The sequence below is a fragment of the Mirounga angustirostris genome, unplaced genomic scaffold (assembly GCF_029215605.1).
Source record: "Mirounga angustirostris isolate CCGP_5_RB_7025 unplaced genomic scaffold, mMirAng1.0.hap1 SCAF_9, whole genome shotgun sequence".
Taxonomy (NCBI): Eukaryota; Metazoa; Chordata; class Mammalia; order Carnivora; family Phocidae; genus Mirounga; species Mirounga angustirostris.
In genome coordinates this window covers 130,575,186-130,600,039 of record NW_026991717.1, presented here as the reverse complement: position 1 = coordinate 130,600,039, position 24,854 = coordinate 130,575,186, and the positions used below count along the sequence as shown (strand labels likewise).

Sequence of the window (24,854 nt, the reverse complement as noted above, 5' to 3'; positions counted from 1 at the left end):
GGACCCTGGGATCACGACCTGAGCTGAAGGCAGCCACTTAGCCAACTGAGCCACCCAGGTGCCCTGGCACACCTCTTTTTATTGCACTTTGCAGGTATTGCATTTTTTACCAATTGAAGGTTTTGCATCAAGCAAGTCTACTGGCACGATTTTTCCAATAGCATTTGTTCACTTCGTGGTTCTCTGTCACATTTTGGTAATTCTTGTACTATTTCAAACTCTTCATTATTATTGTCATGGTGATCTGTAATCAGTGATTACAACTTGCTGAAAGCTCAGTTGATGGTTAGCATTTTTAGCAATAAGGTATTTTAAAATTAAGATGTGCACATTGGGGCTTTTTTTAGACATAATGCTATTGCACACTTAACAGACTACAGATAGAGTACAAATGTAACTTTTATGTGCACCAGGAAACCACAAATTCATTTCAGTTTCTTTATTGTAATATTTGCTTTATTTTGGTGGTAGGGAACCAACCCACAATATCTCCGAGGTGTGCCTGTCATCTCTCACTGTGCCTAATTTATAAACTAAACTTTATGTATGTATAGGAAGAAGTAGTATGTATAAGGTTGGGTACTATCTGCTGATTTAGACACCCCCTGGGGTCTTGGAACATATCCCCCATGGATAAGGAGGGACTGTTGCACTGCAAATTAAGTGCTCTCATATTTGCTCTAGCTAAGACTAATTATTTTAGTTTGAGGTCTAATTCTAGATAGTTCATTTTCATCATTCCTAAAAACAGCTTGTGAACGCTTTCTATATTTATAATGCTGAGGGGACATTACCCAGGCATTTGAGAAATTGGGGAAATATTATGTATACTCTACCAACTTCACTGTCCTTGGGGATTGGGGAAGCCCATCTTATTTCCCTTCCAAATTCTATCTTCTCTACAGTCAAGAGAGGGAAGAGTTCTTCAGGCCTTTCTCAGGAGGCAAAACTCTAAGGAGAATTTTGTGCTTCTTGTGTCCCCCGAGAATGAGTGCAGCTCCTTGCTGACAGCTTAGCCTAAAACAAGGCTTCTGGGAGCTCCATCCCTTATCACCTGTGGGAGGATAGCACACTTCTTGGTCTTGCTGACCTTGAGAGTTAAGACACTAGATTCCTTGTGAGGTTACCCTCAGGATGTTGTCATCATACTACTAGCTAAATAATTTTATCACCTACTTTGGACCAAATGCTGTTGGTACTTTGTTTTGTTTATTCTTTTTTTTTTTTTTAAGATTTTATTTATTTGAGAGAGAGAGAGCGTGCATGTATGAGCAGGGGGAGGGGCAGAGGGAGAAACAAACTCCCCGCTGAGCAGGGAGCCCCATGCGGGGCTTGATCCCAGGACCCCAAGATCATGACCTGAGCCAAAGGCAGATGCTTAACTGACTGAGCCACCCAGGCATCCTCCATTTCCATTTAATATTTACAGCAACTGGTGGTGGCTGTTGGCATCTCCCACCATTTTATACTGAAGCAGAGCTTTGAGATGGGTGAAGTGACTTTTCATGTTCTCCTAACCAGAACGCAAACTAGGTCTTATGGATTCTAAAACTCATGCTTTTAACAGTACCAGAGCCTTGTCATTTAATCCACTAATTCTAATAATATCATGGGAGCATATAGAATTTTTTTTACCTGATGGAAGTCAGAATGCCACAAGGTTTGGTGATAGGAAGTGGTGTGGAAAGGACGTGGCCTCTGGGCAGGAGGGAGGCTCCCCTGGGGGTTGCTGAGATCCTATCACCCCTCTATTTTTAACGAATTCCATACTTTTTTCTTTTTTTTTTTTTTTTTAAGGTTTTAGATTTATTTATTTGACAGAGAGAGAGCGAGAGAGGGAACACAAGCAGGGGGAGTGGGGGAAGGAGAAGCAGGCTCCCTGCTCAGCAGGGAGCCCCATGTGGGACTCGATCCCAGGACACTGGGATCATGACCTGAGCTGAAGGCAGATGCTTAACCGACTGAGCCACCCAGGCGTCCCACGAATTCCATACTTTCTCTTTTCGTCAAAACAGTGTCCTCAGTATCTGGGTGGTTAATGTTTTTGGATAAGCTGGATTAACCATTCCTAAAATGTGAGGGGTGGAGGGAACAAGCGCATGAGAGAGATTTTTATTTGGCTAAGCACGATTATATTTCTTTACCACAGGAATGAGACCGAGTGTCCACACATTTGCTTCTATAAGAAAGCAGGCAGGGTTTGAACAGTGCTTGGTCTCTGGCATTCTCGTGAGTGGTGTGGATGTCATTCCACCTTTCCACTACTCCAGTGTTTTCCTCCTGGTCCTAATGAGGGAAGTCAAGAACTTAGTGTGAAATAGGTATCACAGGCAGAGTTTGAAGTGTCTTTATCCTTGGCTTGCAGATTTGTCTTTATTTGGCCACAGAAAAAATAAATAAAGACTTTAATCTGATTTAGAGAATGCTTAAAATAAGGAACTACAGTGTAGAGATAACAGGAGTGAGCCTCCCCCAGGCGGGACCTTGGGCTGGCAGCATGGTCGAAGATGAGTGCTTGGTGCTTGAGAATGAGGGAAGAGAACCCCCCAGTTGTAGTGTCTTCAGGAGAGCATTATACAGAAGACAGTCCCCTACCTAATTCTATGGAATAATTTTCTCTTGCTACATGCTCATACGTGCCTCATTTTGGTAGGGTTCGGTACAAAATCAAAATATCTTTCCTTGTAGTAAGAAGATTTCATATCACAAATTCTTCCTGAGGACCACACAATCTCGTACACAGTAATGGTTGAAGAATAATGCATAATTTGAAGTCCACTCCCTCCTACAAGCTACATGAAGGCCTTGGAAGCTGATCAAAAAGAAATTTTTATTTTCGTTCAGTCCTTCTGGGCTTCTTCTCAGGGCTGGTTCTTCGATTCAGTGATCAGATCACACACTATTGATGCACCAGCTAAACCAGTGTTTACTGCACACTTATAATGGGCATAGTTCAGACTTTTCCCCTTTGGAAGAAACAAAGAAAGTATAGTCCCCAGCTAAGAATGGATTGGTTTCCAAAGTTTGGGGAAGTTGAATCTGGAACCTGGAATGTAATGCCCAGAAGTGTAATAAAAGTAATAAGTGTAATAAAATAATGCTTAATTTCCCAGGCTAGCCCACCAGGCATCTTTAATTCCTTGTGTGGTTGACCCATACCCTAAAGCCTATGTGTCCTGTTAGTGTTAAAATACAGGAAGAAAAGGAGGTGCAGTCTCTTCTCTGCCTTTCTGGGCTCTAGGCTCAGACTCTCTTCGTTGTCTTCGTACCTCAGAGGTCCCCAGTGTCCGTGCATCATGCTATTACAAAATTACTCGCTGCTCTTCCCCCACTCTGCACCTCTAATTTCCTCATTGTAGCTGGCCTTAGCTGGATGATAGTAGGAAATACTTTGATTAAACTAATTCACACTAAAGTGTGCATGACTGATACCCCTTAATCTGCCCAGAGGCATTTGCATTATTAAAAGAAAATGCTTATTAAACAAGTATAGATTATTTAGGACCTAAAATAAAGTGAAATAAAAAATGAAGGCAGAGCAGAGGAAGTTATGTTGGGATATAATAGAGAAGAACAGCTCAACGTGGAGTTTGCTTCCCGGGGCTAGCTTCCCTAAGCCAGTCCTGCTTTTTATCACTTCTTTCTTTGCATTGCTTCTGAACTTATTAGTTCCAGAAAAGGTCGAGTGTTAATATGGTAAGGCAACAGTAGAAGCTCCATTGCTGGGGATGAGGTTTGGGGAGTGGGCTGGGGAGGGCCGGAGTTATTGGCTGAGGACATAAATGACCAATTGATTATAAGTGTGAGTTATGTGTAAGGCATGGACACTGGCCTAAGGAAAGAGACACAGGTATCACACTAAATAGAGACCAGATCATGAGATCATTCAGCAAATTCAGGCCCTATCAACTGGCGATGAGCAAGTAGCCCTATTCCTGCCTTCATGCTTAGGTACAGTCAAATCAGGAAAGTAGACCTTGGGTAAATAATTACACTAAAACTAGAGCATCATAAATCTCTCTCCCTGCTGTATTAGATAAAGCAAAGACTATGGTGACTGCCTGTAAGCGGGGCCCTGATTGACATGGGGGTTGTGGTGGCTTTTCTGAGTGGGGGTTGCAGGAAAGACTTGGGATCGAGTCAGGTTAGCCCAATAAAGAGGGTGGGGATGGCCAGGCCATGTAGAGAGCATCTCAGGCAAATGCACAGTGTGTGCAAAACCCAGGGGAGGAAAACTCTGTGGTGCCTTCGAGGAACTGCCGGCGAGGCTTGAAGAGGGGGGACCCGTGGGCGCAGGAGCCCCGAGAGAGACACAGCACTGGTCGCTCAGTGTTGTAGCCACATCAGAGGCTCGGAACCTCAAAGGTCTGGGGTTTGACTTGAAGCTTTTAAGCGAAAGAGTGACAACCCAAGCTGTGTGGCCCTGACTATACATATAACTGAGGTTTACAGAAGGGGAAACCTACTCGTGAATTAAAATTAAAACCTAAAGGGGGCACAGGACACACTGTTGTTGCCTCCTCTGTGTGGTTTGTAATTTGAGAGGTGCCCATCAAGGCCCCGCTCCAAATATCTTTCCAGTCACTCCTGACACAGTGTCTAAACTCCTGTAATTGAAAAATCCATCTCTTTTAAAACTCAGGTCCCCTAACAATGAAGGCTTAGGCAAAAGGCGACATTTAAAAAAAAATTGTTCAGACCTCCAGTCATCTTTTTCTAAAGTGCCTTTTCCTTCTCCCTGTGACATCTCTTCCTCCTTCAGACGCCCAGGGCTCACCTGTCAGTCTCTAAATCAACACCCGATTTCAAGAAAGGACCTATCTGAGAGGACGTACATGAACTTTATTTTTTTTTAAGATTTTATTTATTTGACAGAGAGACACACAGCAAGAGAGGAACACAAGCAGGGGGAGGGGGAGAGGGAGAAGCAGGCTTCCCGCTGAGTAGGGAGCCCAATGCGGGGCTCGATCCCAGCCCCCCGGGATCACGACCTGAGCCAAAGGCAGACCCTTAATGACTGAGCCACTGAGGTGCCCCGTATCTGAACTTTATAATGCAATTTTGAATCAGTCTGTTGCCTTCTCCTAGGATGTAGATGTGTGACCGATTGTAACTCAAATTGCCTTACGTGATAAGTGAAATCTGTTGGTTCTCACAGTTGAACCCAGGAGAGGTGAGATGCGCTTGGGTGTAATTTGACTGGGGCTGGGGCTCGGCTGTGCATGTCTGGTATTCTTCAGCCTTGCCCTTGGCCAAGTCCACTGTGATTGGCCTGATACCCCTTATGGTTGCAACACTGACTGCAGCTATCTCCAGACCTCACAGCCTGAGCTGAGAGCTGCTCTCCTCAGAGGGAGGGTCAGAAGCCCTGGGCTTCTCCCGAAGGTTGTGGGACCCCCCAACCCCGAACCAATTATGAGGACCAGGAGTGTCTGCTAATCTGAAAACCAGTCACTGTGGGCAAGGGGGTGGCATCCTGCTGATTGGCAGCACACCGCTGGGACTGTGGGCGGGATCCTCCCCCCCAGATCACAGGGATGCTGGATACCTGCAGTGGGGGCAGAGTCGAGTAGGTTCTAAGAAAGTGCCAGACAATGCTGATGGCCCAGGGGTATTTATATTTTAAACTTTTTATCCACTTGTAGAATGTTAGAGAAATGTGGGCATCGGCAAGCAGATGGGAAGGGAATTGTTTTTAGAGTAGGCAGTGGGACCATCCTGAGGGTCCCTATGCCAGCCTTCCTCCTGACATTCAGTGACCAATCTGCTCGTATGGCTCAGGTTATCCAGTGATTGTTGTCTCTGACATTCCCAGTGCTGTAGGCATTTGAACTTGGGTGTCTCTGATCTTCAAAGAGGCTAAGTGTGTGGCTGGGGTGGGTGGAAATAAAAAAAGATGTAGATCCTGTTTGTTTAGGATAATTATGCAGGATAGGATAAAATAATTATGCATTATTTAAAACTATTATTTAAAAAAATTATAGTGTTCCTCATTGGATGTGTTAGAATAACTTTATAAATTGGAGTTTGGCAGGAGGGGAGGAAGGTGCGAATAAGGGTTATTGGTTAATGAAAGGTTTGACGATCTTTGTATTCTATCTACCTTATCTAAGTTTAAAGACATTTTTAAATTCAGGATAAATGAATTTTCAGGTTTTTTTAATGGGCATGGTTTCATTTCTTAGAATATTTGCTTGCCTAAATGTTAGAATATTTACTTGCCTAAGGAGTCCTTCGATAGCTCAGTTGGTAGAGCGGAGGACTGTAGAATATTTACTTGCCTAAATGATGCAAGGCTATATTGAATTCTTCAGAAATATTTCCAAATAAGGCAAATATATATATAGCATTTAAAAATTTTAATCCCAGTTCTTTTCTTCCCAATCAACTATGTTTTGTTAGTTGTAAAATGATAGTTAGTAAAATGAAAAGGAGAGGGGCACCTGGGTGGCTCAGTCGGTTAAGCGTGTGCCTTCGGCTTAGGTCATGATCTTCAGGTCCTGGGATTGGAGCCCTGTGGTCAAGCTCCCTGCTCAGCAGGGAGTCTGCTTCTCCCTCGCCCTCTGCTGTCCCCCCTGCCCCCGTTCGTGTGCTCTCCTTCTCTTTCTTTCAAATAAATAAATAAAATCTTTAAAAAATAAAAAAATAAAAAGGAGCATACACACCCTCATCAGCAAGGATAATGTGCAGGATGCTTCCTAGTTGCTGGGGATACAGAGAAATGAAAGGCACGTTTCCTGTCCTCAGGGAACATCATATGATATATTTGGGAAGAAAGGCAAAAACATGGAAAATAAATAGTAGCAGGTTGTTCACAGCCTCATCCCACCGAGTGAGATGAAATGAGGAACAGTTGCCGGGATGAGAGGGTAGGCCTGCAGAGGGTGGGAGAGGTGTGGATATTGGCAAGGAAGGGAAAAACATTTCAGGCCAAGTAAGTTTACGTTTGTAGTTGCATTTTATTCTGTTTTCCCTAAACTTATTATTAGAGCATTGCTCAATTCCAAGATTTTCTTTGCTGTATTGATATTTTCTGCAGAATTGTTAGATTTGGTCATATGGATCCCTTCCAATCGTTTGCGTTATTTCTAACATTTCTGTAATGATTCCCTATGATTCTTTCAGAATTGTTTTGTAATGATATAATAATATAATTCTAAATTTCTTTTACAGTGATGAAGAAAGTATTGCCAAAAGCAAACTAGAAAATAAAAGTATCAACTGTTCTATCTCTTATGAAATAAATATAGGGACAAATACTTATCTATAGACCCTAAAAACTGTCCCATCTACACAGTCACTATTTTATAGCATCTTAAACATTCAGGGCTGTTCCTCATGGACGTCTTGGCCTGACACATTCATGTGAATTTCAAAAGACATGAGAATTTCGGGAAACTGAATCTGACTATAATCAAGGTGGCCAAGTTCTTAGCTGGCTTTACGTAACACTTGAGTTGTTGGGTTATTCTTCAATTAATAAATCTAGAAGTAAAGCTAACATTTTCCATTTAGTGTTATGTTTTTCCTTTATTTCCTGACCTTTCCTGTTCATTTCCTCCCACCAGGCCTGCGATTTCCCCTGTTTGGCTGTGAATTCCTTTTGTCCTGGGATGGTTGAATCCCTGGAGCTTTGGACAGTGCTTAGTGAGTGCTCCATGAATGGATGAAAACAGTATTTCACACCAGAATAGAAAGAAATAATGCTGAGGAAATTAAGTACATCTTATGATTTTAGGTTTCACACATGAGTTTGAACTATCTGTATTGTCATAGCAACTTCCTGCTGTTTTTTTTTTTTTTTTAAGATTTTATTTATTTATTTGACAGAGAGGGAGCACAAGCTGGGGGAGCAGCATAGGGAGAGGGGGAAGCAGGCTCTCCACTGTGCGGGGAGCCTGATATGGGGCTCGATTCCAGGACCCTGGGATTATGACCTGAGCTGAAGATGGATGTTTAACCAAGCCACCCAGGTGCCCTCCTGCTAGTTTTACCTAACCAGAAGCTACCCTAGATATGAAGGCAGGTGAGATTTATAAGCCTAGCAGAACATGCTTGAACATCAGTTATTTTGTCAGGCAGACCTGTTATCCGTGACGTATTAACACATGGATGATATGGATGCTCAAATTTTTAAAAGATCTTTGGATTCCTCATCTGCATAATTAAGTTCTTTTCAGAACAACTTATGTATTGTAGATTTCACATGTGTGTTTCAGACTAGTCCATACAACTAAAATTTGATCGTGATTACTAGCTTTTCAAAGCCTTCCTTCATTTCTCAGCAGGCAGCTTCCTGTCAGAATTCATTTCCCATTTGGAAAATCTCTCTCTGACCCATGGTTTTTTGGACACAATTCATCCTTCACATATTTGAGTCTACCCATTGCCATCAATCCTTAGCTCCTCAGATGCCAAAAGACCCCTTTATATTCAGAGTGATAGAATCTATCTAAAACATCAGAGGAGAGAAAACTAAGGAAAATATTTAAAGACTTTGTCTCTGTGATTTTTCTAATTTAAAAAAAATGCTTTTAGTGTGTATCTGTTTCTGTTATTATACTTTAAGAAATTAAAGTAATAACCGTTACAATTGAAGCAAGATGTGCTTTCTGTTCTCCCTCAATCTTTACATGATTAAAATTAAGCTTTGGCATAGCTGCAATATAATTCAGTTCAATTTAGCAAATATATATGGAAACCCTTTTGCGCCCTCCCCATTACTGTGGCATCTACAAGAACTGCTTTTTCGTTACAGTAATTGAGTGTGAGATGTGAGCATTCCAGATGTGACTGTGGGGGAAAATAAAATTCACTATGGAAGGGGGTTAGGTTGTGAAGGCATCATCCAAGGTGGTGGATCTTAACAATGTATTAGTTTGGGCTTGCAAAGGGGAAAGTCTCGGGTTAGGGGTGCTGAGGTTGGATTCAGCAGGGCATGTACTGACTCTTGGACAAGGAAGGGACATGATGAGAAAGGTCTTCATCTGGCTGCAGTCGGTACCATAGAATAAAGAGGTGGTTGGTCCACTGGAAGCCATTATCACTGACTAGGGCCTAATTGATGAGGTCCTGCTTCAAGGGTAAGGGAGATAGATATGTGAAAAGAAGGTCAAGTCTTAGAAATGTAACCCAAAAAGAAGCTGATAGCCTCCAATGCTGATTGGCTAATGGGAAGCAATGCAAAGAGAACTGCCCAGGTTAGCTTCAAGGGCTGGGAGCCTAGGCAAGTAGGAGAATCATGGTGTTATGTTATCATAAATGGAGGATTGGAAAAAGAAGTGGACCAGGTGGAATCTGGAGAGGATACCCATGGTTAGGAGGGAAGCCAGACAAGAGATGGTCAGAGGAGACCCAGGAAAACACAGTTTCATGGAAACAAAGGGAAGACAGTATTTCAGGAAGACAGAGTGAACAGAGAAGTCAAGAAGTAAGGGTCTGAGTTTGATTTTGTACAGGAGAAGGACAAAAGGTTAACCTTTCAGTAACTTCAGAAAAGTAGTAGAAGTGGATGCCAGATGGCAAAGACCCTGAAAAGGTTTGTGTGATTTGTGAGACTGTAATACAAGATCCTTCAGTTATTTCCAGTAAGAATCCCCTTTGAAGGAAATCCACTCCTTCCCTGACTAGGAACAAAATGCCAGCCTGTTATTAATACCTGTAGATTTAAAATGTACCTATTTTCACATTGTATCTCAAAAACATTATTTTTACAAACCATTTGGAAATAACGTTTTTATTTTCTTTGATTCTTCTCTTTCAAAATTTTGCTTATCCCTCTCTGAGATTTATTTCTAGGTCATGATTCAGATTCCAAAACTAGTATTTTCTATAAGCTTATTTTATACCTACTAGAGTTTAAATTCAAACATTTTCTGACAGTAGCAACCGAAATAGCTTCAAAGACATTTTTTACATCCACCTTGCTTTTTCTTGTTGATTATATCTTTTCAAAAATGCCCCAGATTGATAGCTCCTGAGATAGTATGCTATAGTAACAACACATGCTTTTTAGAATTGAGAAATGTACTTTGGCCTCATTCTGGTTCTTGAAGATGCCTTTTACTCCTAAGAGGAGCCAGTCGAGAAAAAAGTACATTAGAACTGGAGTCACAGGAACTAGGCTCTGTGCCTGTCCTTGTTGTATGACCTTGGGTCAATGTCTGGAGTTTTTCTTCTATGAAGTGAGAGAATTGTAGTAGAGGGTCAATTACATCTCTTTCCAATGGAAAATCTCAGAATGTATGAATATACTACTTTATTCTTTAACTTAGTCATCAAGCCTACCATGTGGTCTGATTCCACACTGGAAGGTGTGGTTGGGTTCCTCATGTGCTCTCCCTTCCCTGTTCCCTAACGGTACTGCATCCTCTGCCTATGACGGACCATCATCTCCCCCTTCATGTGGTCAACTCTTTTTTTTTTTTTTTAAAGATTTTATTTATTTATTTGAGAGAGAGAGACTGAGAGAGAGAGAGCACATGAGAGGGGGGAGGGTTGGGAGGGTCAGAGGGAGAAGCAGACTCCCCGCCGAGCAGGGAGCCCGATGCGGGACTCGATCCAGGGACTCCAGGATCATGACCCGAGCTGAAGGCAGTCGCTTAACCAACTGAGCCACCCAGGCGCCCATGTGGTCAACTCTTATCCTTCTAATCTCAAGGTGCATTTTCTGGTATACAGTGGTATCCCCAGCTCCAAGCACCTCCAGTACAGATTAGGTACTCAGTAAATATCTGATGATCAAATAAATGGGTTGTATTCTATTTTTTTAATTGAAATATAGTTGACACACAATGTTACATTAGTTTTAGGTGTACGATATAGTGATTCAACAACTGTATACATTATGTTATGCTCACCACAAATATAGCTACCATCTGTCACCATATAACACTATTACAATATCATTGACTCTGTTCCCTATGCTGTACCTTTCATCCCTGTGACTTGGGTTGTACTGTATTATTGTCCACCCTTGTGGTGGAGAACCACCAGCCTAAGCTTTGGCATCAGTTATGAGTTTAGAAACATGGAGATCTCCAGGTTCCCCCCCACCCCCACCCCTTTGGTATGTGATTTTTTGGAAATGGGCCCATTGGTCTTGTTCATGTGAGAAGCACTTATCTACCTTCTATGAGTTCCTGGATGTCACAGACTATAGTTTCTATCAGTTCATTCCCAAGCCCTAGGGTAATTTCTGGCAGAAATCAGGTGTACAATAAATGATTGTGAATAAATGAACCCCAATTTTGAGATAAATAATAAAATGTCCTTTTCTTTTGGTTGCAGATATGACACCTTGAAACTTTAAATACTAATTCACACTCCCCATAAGAAATTATATTTTTAAATAAATGAAGTTACTTGAATACCCAAATCACTAGTTCTGATAACATTCAAAACTCATGCTTTGATATCTAGGATCACTTTGCTCCATTTGCCTTTCTTACAACTTAATAATGAGTCATTTGCTTTCATTATGACTTGCCTTGCCATGTACTTTGTTTTCAAAAAAAATTTTTTTTTAAGAAGTCACAACCCACCTCTGTCTTTTAGTTCTATAGTTCCAGTATTTTAAACCGTAGTTTCTTTTTTGGGGGTGGGGGACATGAAGCAGGGAAGGAGCAGAACCAGCATTAACTGTGTGTTGTCTTACCACTCACTGTATTGTATAGATTATATTTCTGTGCTCCAGAGAAAAGAAATTGAGGAAATGGTTTTTTAACTAAGGAAATTATGCTATCCTGATTTACAAAAACCGTTATCACTAATACCCTATTGACCTGAGTCTCGGTTATCTATTTTTGCCCTGCAAATGACCCTGACGCTCAGCAGTTTAAAGCAATAAACATTTAGTATCTCACCCAATACCTGTGGGTCAGGAATCTGGGAGTGGCTTAGCTGGTGGTTCTGGCTCATATCCTCTCATGAGGTTACATTCAAGATGTTGGCCAGAGTCACAGTCATTTGAAGGCTTGATTGGGGCTGGAGAATTCACTTTCAGGGGTGCTCATTCAGACACCTGGTGATTTAGTGCCTCTTGTTTACAAGAGGCCCTCTTGTTAGGGCTGCTCGAGTATCTTCACAACATGGCATTTGGCTTTGTCCAGAGCAAGTGATCCAGGAGAGCGGGAGAGCATGGAGGAAGCCCCAGGCCCACACTTACTGAGAGGGCTAGGGCCTCAAGGTATTTGTGGGCGCATCTTAAAACCACCACAGCTTATAACATAAAACACCACTGTTTGCTGCCTTTGATACTGTCCAGGTTGTGAAAGCAACTGTGATCCAAGTTATTTATTTCACTTCTTATCCATGAACAGAAGTTGGATATCAGAATTTCCTAGTTTCCACTTTATTATTTCCGGTGTCTACTTCCTTTTTATTCTCTTGTAGAAGATAACATAATGTAAGATAATGAGATACAGTGGTAAAAATCATGAAGTGTTAGAATCAAAAGTTGTCATTTTCTCTCTGTGTTCCAGACTATAAGCTTTTCCTGTCTAGAAATCAATTCAGAACGTATCTGCCCTGAGAAACCCTCTTAATGGAGGTGGGAAAAAGTTTAAGAAACCTGTTTCTAGGTGAACCAGTGAGTACCAATTACATAGCATTCATGGATGATCGTAAGAACAGGTGCCAAAAATAACAAGCCTTCAGAGAGGAACACGTTACAGTGAAATGAGAGCTTCTCCAAAAACGGAGCCAGTGACCGTCAGGTATCTTGGTGGTGATTTTATATGTGAACTTTCAGAAAGATAAGAGAAAAGTTAGGTCGGTAACAGCTATAAGCCCTAGTGGGGGAGGAGGGGTTAAAAATCAACCAAAAGGCATTTATTAAGTGAGCCAGGTATCAGGCATTGGGTTTTTACCTAATTACTTCATTTTGAATATGCTCTCTCTTTTTTTTTTAAGATTTTACTTATTTATTTGACAGAGAGAGAGACACAGCGAGAGAGGGAACACAAGCAGGGGGAGTGGGAGAGGGAGAAGCAGGCTTCCCGTGGAGCAGGGAGCCTGATGCAGGGCTCGATCCCAGGACTCCAGGATCACGACCCGAGCCGAAGGCAGACGCCTAACGACTGAGCCACCCAGGCACCCTTGAATATGCTCTCTTTTAATCCTTCTCCATCATCCCCAGTCAATCTTCCCTTCTTTGTGTCCTTTCTCTGCCCCACTAGACTGAAACGCAAGGGCAGAGCTGAGACTTTCATCGTTGGATCCCAGGTGCTGGAGGCAGTGCCTGGCCCTTTGCTGACGTTTATTGTTGTTAAACTTAAGCCATCTTTATAAGTAAATACCATTATCTTCTTTTTCTCCCTGAGATTGTATAACTTGACTGAAGGCAGAGTAAGTGGCAGAGTTTGGGGTCCAAAGCCAGGTCTACAGTTTGTGCTTTAGCACAGATGCTCTTGGGAAGATTCCAGGAGGCCACTTGTGTTGGGAGGCCCAAGGAGCATCCTTACTGGTCTTCCCTGAGAGAAATTACTTAGGAGGTATTTCTGTGTTTATCCAGAATGAGTCACTGTGGTTTAAGAGAGTCTTCCTGGAGACAGTTTGTTGATTGACTAAAAGGATCTTGAGAATATGCTGCCCCACTGTGTCTGGGCTACAAGTGAATTTTTGGTGTTACCTGATGTTTTTCTGTCTCTAAGTGGGATGCTAAAAATTTCTCATTAATGCTAAGGGAAACTCCCCTATCTCTTTTCCCATTTTTTTCCAGAGTCTACCCTGACTGATGAAGAAATTAGAACATGGTATTTAGATAAAAAGTTGGAGCTCAGTACAGAAGGAGATTATGTATCAAACCCCTTGGCCAAACCCATCACTACTAAGAAGGGGCCTTCTTGCAAGAGTCCAGGCCCTAAACTACGGGAACGGTGGAAGAACAGATGCATTCCAATGGGGTTTTGCATCTAAATCCACAGGACCGTGGTGACAGGATGTGTAGTGGAGGGTAGTAGAGGCCCCTAGGCTTCTGTCCTGGTAGTCTGAGTGAATAGTGGCTCCGTTTGGTATGGCAGGAGACAGACATAAGAGGAGAGCAAGGGTAGGGTTGATGAGGACATCCATTTGGGATGTGTCTGTGGGACAACCGAGGAAGGTGTTCCATCGAAAAATGGGCGTCGAGGTCAGATGGTTCCGTGAAAGAGAAGTTGTCCCAGGATATCTGGGAGAGCACCTGGGTCTTAGATGTGTGTCTGTTGATGTTCTGTTCATGGATTGTGGGTACAGGAAAGAGCCGAACGGCACAAGCAGCCTTTCTTGGCTGTGCTGTACTCTCGGTAATCTCCACTGCTGTCTTTGTATCTCAATGTCCTGGACACACTGGGGAGCAATGGGTGACCTCCTGCTTGGGCTGTAGAAGGGAGCGGCCACCTGCCCCCGGAGGACGAGGGCCCTTCTCTCTGCCAGGTCTCGCATCGGCTCTCACACAGAGCTTGCTTCTACCCAGTATGATTTGGTAAGCTTAAATGCCTCCTTTTTTTTTCTTTCTGGTTTGCTTGCAGCGTTGTCTATATCTGTTTTGAAATGTCATTCATTTTTCTTTTTAAAAGACAACCACAAATTCATGCTTTATTTTCTTGGGAAAATACTTCTAAATAAAAAAACTGTGGCTTGGTTTTTCTATGTGGGTGTTGATGCAGTTGGTTGTGATGAGACCTCTTCAATTAGTCACTTACTAGCTGACTCTTACAAATTATTTTAGATGTGCTGGCTGAATGGTTTTTGTTTTGATTTTTGTGTGTTTTTTAAAATTCAAAGTGTTATCTTGAGATGTAACACACTTAGCTTTTATTATATTCTATAAATTTTCTAGCTTATTCTTTAATGTGTGTTAATCTGATAGCATGATTAACATGTCTGACTTCGGTTCTTTCCTTACAAATGCTGAACCCCACTTGCGTCTTTCATTAACTGAAATCATTCCTCTGTAAACCAATAGCAATTGCAGATCGTACTACCTTCACTCCTTTCTTGTGAGGATTTAAGTGCATCCCTCGTTTGTTAAATTATAGTCTTTAAAAAAAAACTAGATATGACATATTTTGTCATTTGGTACAGTGCCAGGAGAAAACAAAGGATCACTTGTTACATTTTTAATCTTGTTACCCCTTTTATTTAATATTCATTCGGGGAGCCAGTGGAGTGAGGACAGGCTTTAGTTCACGCCAACTTGAAAATGTCAGCCCTGCTACTTCTCAGTGGTATGACTTTGGATAAACTGCTTGAGTTTTCTGTGCTTTGGTTTCCTGTATGTAAAATGAAGACAATACTGTTTGCCTTATGGGTGATGAGATTAAGTGACATAATACAAGTTACATAGTGCCTGTCACATAATAGGTGCTCAGTAAATGCTAGCAATATTTGTTTTTATACAGTAGAAGCTCTCTTACCCAGTTCGCCAGCTTAAAAGAAGCTTCCAGTCCCTATGCAAAGCAGTCCTGTGGATGCCCACAGCATGTTGAATGCTGATAATTGGGAGGCTTGTGTCTAGTGTACTCATGTGCTTCTGCTCCAGCTAACTGAGTTGTATTTGTTCCCAAACCTGTTTGTGTTGTTTGTTCTCAAACTTCTGCCAGTTGAACTTGTTATTGTAATTAGGTGATTTAATTAAATACTAGGCAAACAGTATATAAGTACAAAAGAACTGCTTTTTCTATAAAAATGAAGTTTGGAAAGACTTAATAAAAGCCACTAAATTAAGAAAGAAGATCTGAGATTCCCTAGAGTAGTTATTTTCATAGAGACAGAAAGTAGAATGGTGGTTACCAGGGGCTGATGGAAGGAGGGAATGAGGAGTTAGTGTCTAATGGGGACAGGGTTTCTGCTTACAGCATGTGTATCCACGTGCTATGTGTTTCCTCCTTTTTTTTTTTTTCTTTTTTTTTTAAAGAATTTTTTTTTAAGATTTTATTTATTTGTGAGAGAGAGAATGAGAGACAGAGAGCATGAGAGGGAGGAGGGTCAGAGGGAGAAGCAGACTCCCTGCTGAGCAGGGAGCCTGATGTGGGACTCGATCCCGGGACTCCAGGATCATGACCGGAGCCGAAGGCAGTCGCTTAACCAACTGAGCCACCCAGGTGCCCTGTGTTTCCTCCTTCTTAACGGACTTCAAAATTCACCGATGGACTCTTGGTCTAGATAAGAGCATCTTCACTGATTATGAGCCATATTCTGAAGGTCTCATCATGTTTGATCCTCTTTACATACACCAGTTGTCCCATTTGAGATCTACAAGACTGTATGGCTTAAGGACAACTGACAAACGTGTGTGATGTGTTTGAAGCTGAACTGATGTTTGGACTCTGGACTTTTAAATACTTTCCAGCATATATTTTGAGATTCGTGAAACCTCAGATTTTTGCCTCTTAAGTTACCAGATGTTTCTGGCATTTGATGATTTTGGGGGATCAGACTCTCCATTTTTATGCTAAAGGTCATCTTCCTCTCATGCCCTATGACCTATAGGTCTTTAATCTGCATATTCCTCTGTTACTCCTCCATCTGCCACAAGTAACTATCCACCCTCTTCCTTTTACTTATTTTCCCTTTAGACTTGCATCTCTTGATCTTGATCCCTAGGCTCTCAGTGTGAATGATGGCCCAGGATGATCCATTGATCCCCAGGATGCCAAAATGCCATTTCTAGATGTACTCTTCGAGTCCTTAGAACAGTTTATGTAGCTGTTTTTGTTTGTTAACCATCTTAACCATTTTTAAATGTACAGCGCAATGGTGTGAACTGTATTCACATTGTTATGTGACCGACCTCTAGAACTTTTTTATCTTACAAAACCAAAACTCTGTACACATTAAACAACTCTCGTTTTTCCCTTCTCCCAGTTCTTGGCAACCCCCATTCTACTTTCTGTTCCTACAGGTTAGACTATTTGAGGTCCTTTGTATAAGTAAATCCTACAGATTTATCTTTTTTTTTTTTTTAGATTTTATTTATGTATTTGACAGAGAGCTAGCGAGAGCAGGAACACAAGCAGGGAGAGTGGGAGAGGGAGAAGCAGGCTTCCCACCTAGCAGGGAGTCCCAACGTGGGGCTCGATCCCAAGACCCTGGAATCATGACCTGAGCCGAAGGCAGACGCTTAACAACTGAGTCACCCAGGTGCCCCAGTATTTATCTTTTTGACTGGCTTATTTAACTTGATGTCCTGTCCTCGAGGTTCATCCACATTGTGTCAGAACGTCCTTCCTTTTAAAGGCTGAATAATATTCCCTTGTACGGGTGCACCTCATTTGTTCGCTCACCTATCGAAGGACAGTTGGGTTGCTTCCACCTTTTGAATTACGTGGCTATGAACATGGCTGTACAGGTTTTTGTTTATTTTTAAATACAAAGTTTTTTTGTTTCCGTCAGCTTGCATTGTCTCAAATTGTAAATGCTAAAGAGCAAGTCTGAATCCCCTTGCAAGTGTGACCGTAAATGGAGCACAAAGACATTCCGATTACCCCACAGTGTCTATTTTCCTTTTGTGTTTTGGCGTGTGCTGACATTTTAGTAGGAATCCTATTCAGTCTCATTTATACTTAGCCCTTCATTTAGTCATGTTTTGTTGTTTCCTTGGTTTTAAATTTTATCTCTTAGGTGAATTGGGAACTGAAGCCTTTCATTTGACTTGTGATCTTGTACATTCTGGAAGCTCATACATGTAATCGTGGAACAAATAAAGCAGCTGGAGGAAATCTTTCCTGAACAAAACCCAAGTGGGGCATTTGGGTGTGAGCCAAGATTCCAGCAGCTACGGAGCGAGATGTGAAAAGGCTGCCTATATTACAGCACCAACAAATCGCTTCTGGCCCGACTGGAATGTCCTTTAGGTAATGATCAGATAGAGGGTAGGGACCTTTACGCATTTAACTGCCTGGCCACAAAGTGAGGTGTGTACTGTAACCTCCCAAGGTCTCTGCCCCAAGTTAATCCCTGTGATTTCCCTGAAGGAAGAGCAGCAGCATGAGTGACTCAGTGGGCTCAGCATAAGTGGGGATTCTGAGTCTGCTTAGTCTGAACCCAGCCGCACACTCAAGTACCGCGGGGTCCTGGCAAGACACTGTGTTGGTAGCTTCCTGGGGTTCCATTCCTCCAACCAAAATTCAGATCTGTAATGCAAACTTAGCTACCAAACAATAGCTAATAATAAATGAAGCCCTGTGTTAACTGCCTCTCTTTAGAGGTGAAAGCTTATTGTCCAAAGTGATCTAATAATTAAGTAAAATTTCACTGGACATTTTGAAAAGATTGGTTATTTTATATATATATACATGCACACACACACACACACACAGACACGTCCGGATTGACACATACAAAAGCAGACACCTGTAATGGAGGTAGGTTTTTTAAAAATGTAAAGGAGTGTTCCAAGTTCTTAGCCATTCAGCCAACATTACCGATTACCTAGGGCAGTACTTCTCAAACATCAGATGCGTAAGAGACACCTGGAGGGCTTTTTAAACATCCTTTCTGGGTGCCTGGGTAGCCCAGTCGGTTAACTGTTGACCCTTGGTTTTGGCTTGGGTCATGGTTGGGATTATGAAATCAAGCCCTGCATTGGGCTCCCCTCTCAGTGTGGAGTCTGCTTGGGGATTCTCTCCCTCTTCCCTCCTCCCCTCAAATGAACAAATAAATCTTTAAAAAAAAAAAATTCTTTCCGGGGCCCATCTTCAGAGTTTCTGATTCAGTAGATAGTGTGGTGAGACCTGAAAAATGTGCATATGTAACAAGCTCCCCAAGTAATTAATATTAATACTGCCGGTATGCAAACCCATACTTTGGGTACGAGAGATCTGAAGACACTCAGAATGCCAAAGTGAAGAAAATAATCATGTCCATAGGGCAGCTAGGATTCATGTGAATACTCTACAATGTGATTAACCACATCGTATCACTGTGTGTGCATGCACATGTGTGTTGTAAAGGCATTTCAGAGAACGCAGCACATGCAAAGGTATAGAGAACTGAAACCACGTGACATGTTCAGGGACATAGCATTTGCATTTCTGGAGCCAAGAGCTCATAGCTGGCCAGTGTGTGATTTGGGGTGGGGGGTCATGGAGGTGAAGGGGAATGTGGAGTAGGAGAGATACCAAGAACTAGGTAAAGCTCTGATCATAGTGGGTCTGTGTACGCTAAGGAATTTGGTTGTTTCCTTAACCTGGTAACAAAGGGAATGAAAAAGAGAAAATGTGAAGATTCATAAGGGATCTCAAGGATGTAGAGTTAACAATAGCATGGAATTTGGCCAAATATAATTTAGTCAACAGTAATCTTGCTGAAATCACACTGCCATTGAAAGCCTCTCTGGAGTCTGGTTTCTTCAGTTCTGGTGGTTTTTTTGTACACCATATGGTGATTTACAAGTTCTTTTTTTTTTTTTAATTTTAATTTTTTTTTTTAAAGATTTTATTTATTTATTTGACAGTGAGAGAGACAGCGAGAGAGGGAATACAAGTAGGGGGAGTGGGAGAGGGAGAAGCAGGCTTCCCGCTGAGCAGGGAGCCCGATGCGGGGCTCGATCCCAGGACCCCGGGATCATGACCTGAGCCGAAGGCAGACGCTTAACGAGTGAGCCACCCAGGCGCCCCGGTGATTTACATGTTCTTTAAAATTACCTGTTTTCCATTATTTTTGAGGTCTTTTTCTATCCAATGAATAGTCAGCCAGTCGTCCTTGCCCAAAATTGTTTATAGTAGTGAACAATTGGACTACAAAGATAGTAACAATAAAAGTATCTTACAAAAATAGGCTTTTTTTTCTTACAGAAGCAATGCATGCTTACTATAAAAACTATAGACCAAAAAAAAAAAAAAAAAAAAATCCTCCCATAATCACATCTATTATTTAGAAAATCACTGTTAAAACCCCTGGAGATTGGGGCACCTGGGTGGCTCAGTTGGTTGAGCGACTGCCCTCGGCTCAGGTCGTGATCCCGGAGTCCCGGGATCGAGTCCCGCATCGGGCTCCCTGCTCGGCGGGGAGTCTGCTTCTCCCTCTGACCCTCTCCCCTCTCATGTGCTTTCTCTCTCTCTCTCTCTCTCAAATAGATAAATAAAATCTTTAAACAAAACAAAACAAAACAAAAACAAAAACCCTGGAGACTAACCTCCCAGATCCTTTTCTATATCCGTGTGCACTCTTACCTATTTGAAATAGGGTCATACCATATGTTCTGAAAACTAGCAGTCTGCCAGTTGTTGGACATGTGCACAATTCCAACTTAATTCCCATTACTTGACATTTGGTTTGTTGAGTATCCCCTATGGCGGATGACTACACAGAAAGTTGAGGAAGGGGAGTCAAGGAAGCAGAGACAGTGGGGTGGAGAGAAGAACATTCCAGGCCCGAGCAGAGACCTAGAGGTGAGGAGACCTTGGCACCTGAGTAATGGGAAGTCTTCTGTGGGGCCCACAGGACTGCAAGTTGCAGAGGTTGAAGCCTTGCCGCCAACAGCCTGTACTTGGACATGCCGGGCAATAACAGGCCAGAATTAAGTCACTCCAGGAAAGAGTAAAAAGAGGGAAAAAAACCTGTAGCCTATCACTGAACAGTATTCCTTTCTGACCAGATTGTTTTAACACATTGTTGTTTTCACCAACTTGATTTCGAAAAGTTGTTTTTGGCAAATTGCTTTCAGTCAAACTATCCAGATCCAAATTAACGGGATCTGGGGGCTTCCCGGATCCCAGCAGTGTTCTGGGGCTGCCTCATGCAGGCTCCCAAGCCAGTTCTGCCCACCTTTGCCCACCTCACACTCAGTGATGTTGCCTTGGCAGCTTGAAATCAGCAAAATGTACAAATCAGGGAATTTTCCTTTTTTTCCCCCCCGTGAAAATCAGTTCCCCAGCACACCACTAGATGTAGTTGAGTGAGATGGAAGAAGTCCAAAATCAATGTCCTGGGTTTTGGCTCGGGACTCAAGCACTGGAGTGGTTGACCAGTGCTAGGCAGCATTAACTTTGAAGTCAGCAGGGCCAGGGTTTGAATCCTCACTCTCATTTTCCTCCCACTTCCAGCAGAGTAATTAACTTCTCTAAGCCTCAGTTTTTTAATGTGTGAAATAGGGTCACTAATATTTAACTTACAGATTAGTTATAAAAATGGATCCTTGAGAGATAGAAGCTATTATGATGATTACTGTAATGAAGGAGGAGCATGAGGGCATTAAGTTGATTTTGTAATTTGAGTTGAAGTTTGAGTTGCTTCGGGAGTTTAAAGTAGAGAATCCTATAATAACAATAGCTACCATTATGGAGTGTTAATTACATGCTTTTCTGTGCATTATTTAATTTAATCCACAAGAGAACTTTAAGAGGTAAATAAATACCAGTGATAAAATTACCCTCATCTTATGGTTGAGGAGCCTGAAGTTTAAGTGAAGTAACTTAGCTGGTCAGTGCAGAGACAGGAGTTGGAATGCAGGTTTATCTGAGCTCAGCATCTATGTTCTTAACCACTGTGCCTAGGAGGTCTCCACTCAGTAGAGATATCTAAGCTCCAGGATATCAGTTTATGAATCCTATGAGTTGTTGAAGTCTTAGGTGTGAATACAGTCACAGTGGAAGGGTCTATAGAGTAAAAGGAGCATGATGCAACCCTGGTATTTAAAAGGCAAGATGAGAATTTAGAAGAGGAAGCAATATGGGGCTCCTGGGTGGCTCAGTCAGATAGGTGTCCAGCTCTTGATTTCGGCTCAGGTCGTGATCTCAGGGTTGTGGGATCGAGCCCCACATCGGACTCTATGCTCAGTGGAGAGTCTGCTTGAGATTCTCTCTCCCTCTGCCCCCACCCCACATGCTCATGCTCTCCCTCTCTCTCTCTCAAAAATAAATAAATCTTTAAAAAAAAGAAAAGGAGAGGAAGCTGTGTCAACAGCTGGACATGACACAGGGAAATCAGAAGATGTAAGAATTAAAAAGGATTCCTTGGATTTGGCGATATGAAAAGCATTGATAAATCTCAACAAAAGCAGTTTGGATAAGATCGTGGAAACAGAGACCAGCTTGCTTTGGGTTAAGGAGCGAATTGATGATGAGGAAGTAGAGGAAACTGGTGTAAACTACTTTTGAAGAATAAGATTCTAGAGAAGTAATTTGGAATCTAGGGAGATATTTCACAACATATATATATATTGGGAAGAAATAATGAGTAGAAGGGAAGCATAGGAACATGATTGGAGGAGCCAAGTCCCTTGGGAGGCAAGAGGAATGTGATCCAAAGCCTGGTTGAAGAACTATGACTGGATCAATACTGGGACTGGGTTTTATAGTTTGCGTGGAATAGAAGAAGGAAGCAAAGCATTGAGGTTAATGGTCCATATAACTAAAGGCATGGCACCATGCGCTCTAGGCCAGGTAGAGAATAAGTAAAACCAGACAGGCACCTGTAGACTGAGAAAATGTAGAGTGGTCAGGGTCCTAGGAGTCTCAAAAGATATTGAAATGAAGTTGGGAATCAAAGAACAATAGAGCTGCAAGAGTGGAGAGCTATGTACAGTGAATGGGATCTTGATACTGGATAATTCATATGCAGAGAAGTTCTGTGTAGTTGACAAGGCCCCTGATCTAGCATGGAAGATCAGTCTTTGAAGCAGAGTGGAGGTGAAGTTCATCAAAATTGAGGAGATCAAGGGACTCTAGGCCTAGAGTTATGATTGAGACCTGACATTGGTATCCTCTTGAGTCTTCACCCAACAAGATTGCATTTTTTCTTAATTCTTTGTTATTAATCCAAATGTCCCTCCCAGTTAGGGTGTAAGCACTCCTGATGAAGAGTGACATATTCTTTAATTGGTGCCTGAGAGATCTGATAGAATTTTCTACCATCTCTCAGGATCCTCTTCCTAGGATTGGTAGGGAGCGAATATAAAAGTCCTAGGTTCATTTCTTCTCCCTCTAGGGGATGTACAGCTTACACTTTCAGAGGAATAATATGAATAATAATCGCTGTCATTTGTTAAGCATCTGCTACATGCCAGCTACTGTGCCAAGTACCTTATGTACCTTATGTAGATCATATCTTTACGGCCTTATAACAACTCAATAAGATGGGTAGAGAATAGAAAACTCCCTTGCCCAGGGTCACTCAGCCTATAAGTGATGGAGCCAGTATTCAAACTCAGGCAGTCTGCCTCCAGAACTCAAGATCCTCACTATGAAAAACTACTTCTCAATGCCTGGGAGACCCAGGTCAGCCTCATGCTGGACATCAGTGTATTCCTGTTTATGGAGGAAAAGGAAAGTAGCCACCCTGGAGATTCCTTGTCCTTGTCGCACGGACACACCATTAGGACTAGGGCTCCTGACTGGCCTCTATCTCTCAATCTTCAGCCTGCTTCCCTCTGGAACATAACTCACATGCTTTGAGCCACCATCACCCCATATAGCTCTGCTTTCCTGCAGTAGTGCGCCTCACTGCCAGGGGCAACGTGAGATGTCTTCCCAAAGCCCCCTTGAAGTTAAACCTCTGGGCTCTTCTTGCAAGAAGGCTGAGAAATGACACGAAAGGCATTTCATTCTATCACTGACTCTTGGAAATACTGGAAGGTTGTTTCATACAGATACATTACTGTGATAGAGCTTGGCTATTCAAGCACAAGGAAGCCTTAATGGAAGAATGCTCAGAAAAGTTATATAAGATGGTATACAAGGAGAAGAAAGCATTTCTTTTGTAATGATAAAACTGATTTGTTCAATGGGAAGGACCTCCTTGAAAATCATATTAATTTTCTTCTAAATTAATTTGCTATTTTTTGAAAGCTAGTTTCAGCAAATGATATCTTGTCCTGTACATGCCCAACTCCAACTTTTGTATTTAGAAGATGCATTTACCAGTCTCATACTTGGATGAACTTCTGATGCATAATCAGAAAGTACTGATGAAAGAGAAATGGATGAGCATACATTTTTAAAACTGTTCTATGTTGGGCATTTCTTTTAGTGTACATTCACTGATGAGATGAAGACTTTTTATTTGACCCATATCTTCAAGAGTAAAAGAATATTTCACCTTATCTTTCAAGAAGAAAACAGTTTTGTTTTACTTTCAAAGTCAGGTATCTTCCTAAGTAATATCAATTTTGTACCAAATCCCTAATCCCTCTAAACCCCCTGCCCCACTGCCTCCTCCAGTGCACACATAGTGCAAGACACAGGGCTAGCGAGAAGTAAACCTGGAGAGTCCACCCCAGAATGGTCCAGAAAAAATACCAAGGAGGGCTTACCTTACTCCTTATTATGGGGCCAAAGGCCAGAGGGCTGATATCCAAAGCCGGGTCCCAGAAATCATAACAAAAATGAAGCTGGGAAATTGAGTTGCAACCAGGACTTTATGAAGTCCCAGGTGTCAGCACCCAGGGGTTGAGGCAAAACCAAATGTGGGGTGGGAGGAAGCAACCAAGAAGCCCCAGAGTAAATAGCAGAATTAGCTATGCAGAAGGTGTTCAGGATGGAGTTCAGGTGTGGAGGGCCAGTGCCCCAGGCAGTTGTCACAGGCACCCAGGCTGGCTTATAGCTCCTGCCTTGTGTCATTCATCTAGCCCAGAGGTTCTCTACGAGAGATCCATGGCCCAAAGCAGTCTGTGAGGTCAGAACGATTTTCCTGATGCTAAGGCACTATATACCTTGTTTTACTCTGCTGACATTTGCATTGATACTACAAAAACTGGGGGAGGTAAAACTGCATGAATTTTTTTACCTGTTTTTAGCATGAATCAAGACAGTAGCACCCAACTGTACCTAGTAATCATCGTATTCTTCCTCACCTTGCCCTCAGAGTTAAAAAAAAAAAAAAAAAAGTCAGTTTCACTTAAGAATATCCTGGTAAAGCAATAAGAATTACTATAT

General features: G+C 42.1%; 1 protein-coding gene across 3 annotated transcripts in view; it reads left to right on the top strand.

The window, feature by feature from the left end:
- EFCAB11 (EF-hand calcium binding domain 11) overlaps positions 1-24,854 on the top strand; it is a 143,221-nt gene that overhangs the window by 66,156 nt on the left and 52,211 nt on the right. Inside the window, exon 6 of one of the 3 annotated variants that reach the window (XM_064571463.1) lies at positions 7,569-7,808. The exons of the other annotated variants lie outside the window; for them this stretch is intronic. Coding sequence (XP_064427533.1) covers positions 7,569-7,596 — 28 coding nt within the window. The 3' untranslated portion in view covers positions 7,597-7,808. Of the gene's footprint in view, positions 1-7,568; positions 7,809-24,854 lie in introns of those variants that run through there. 3 annotated transcript variants of the gene reach the window in all.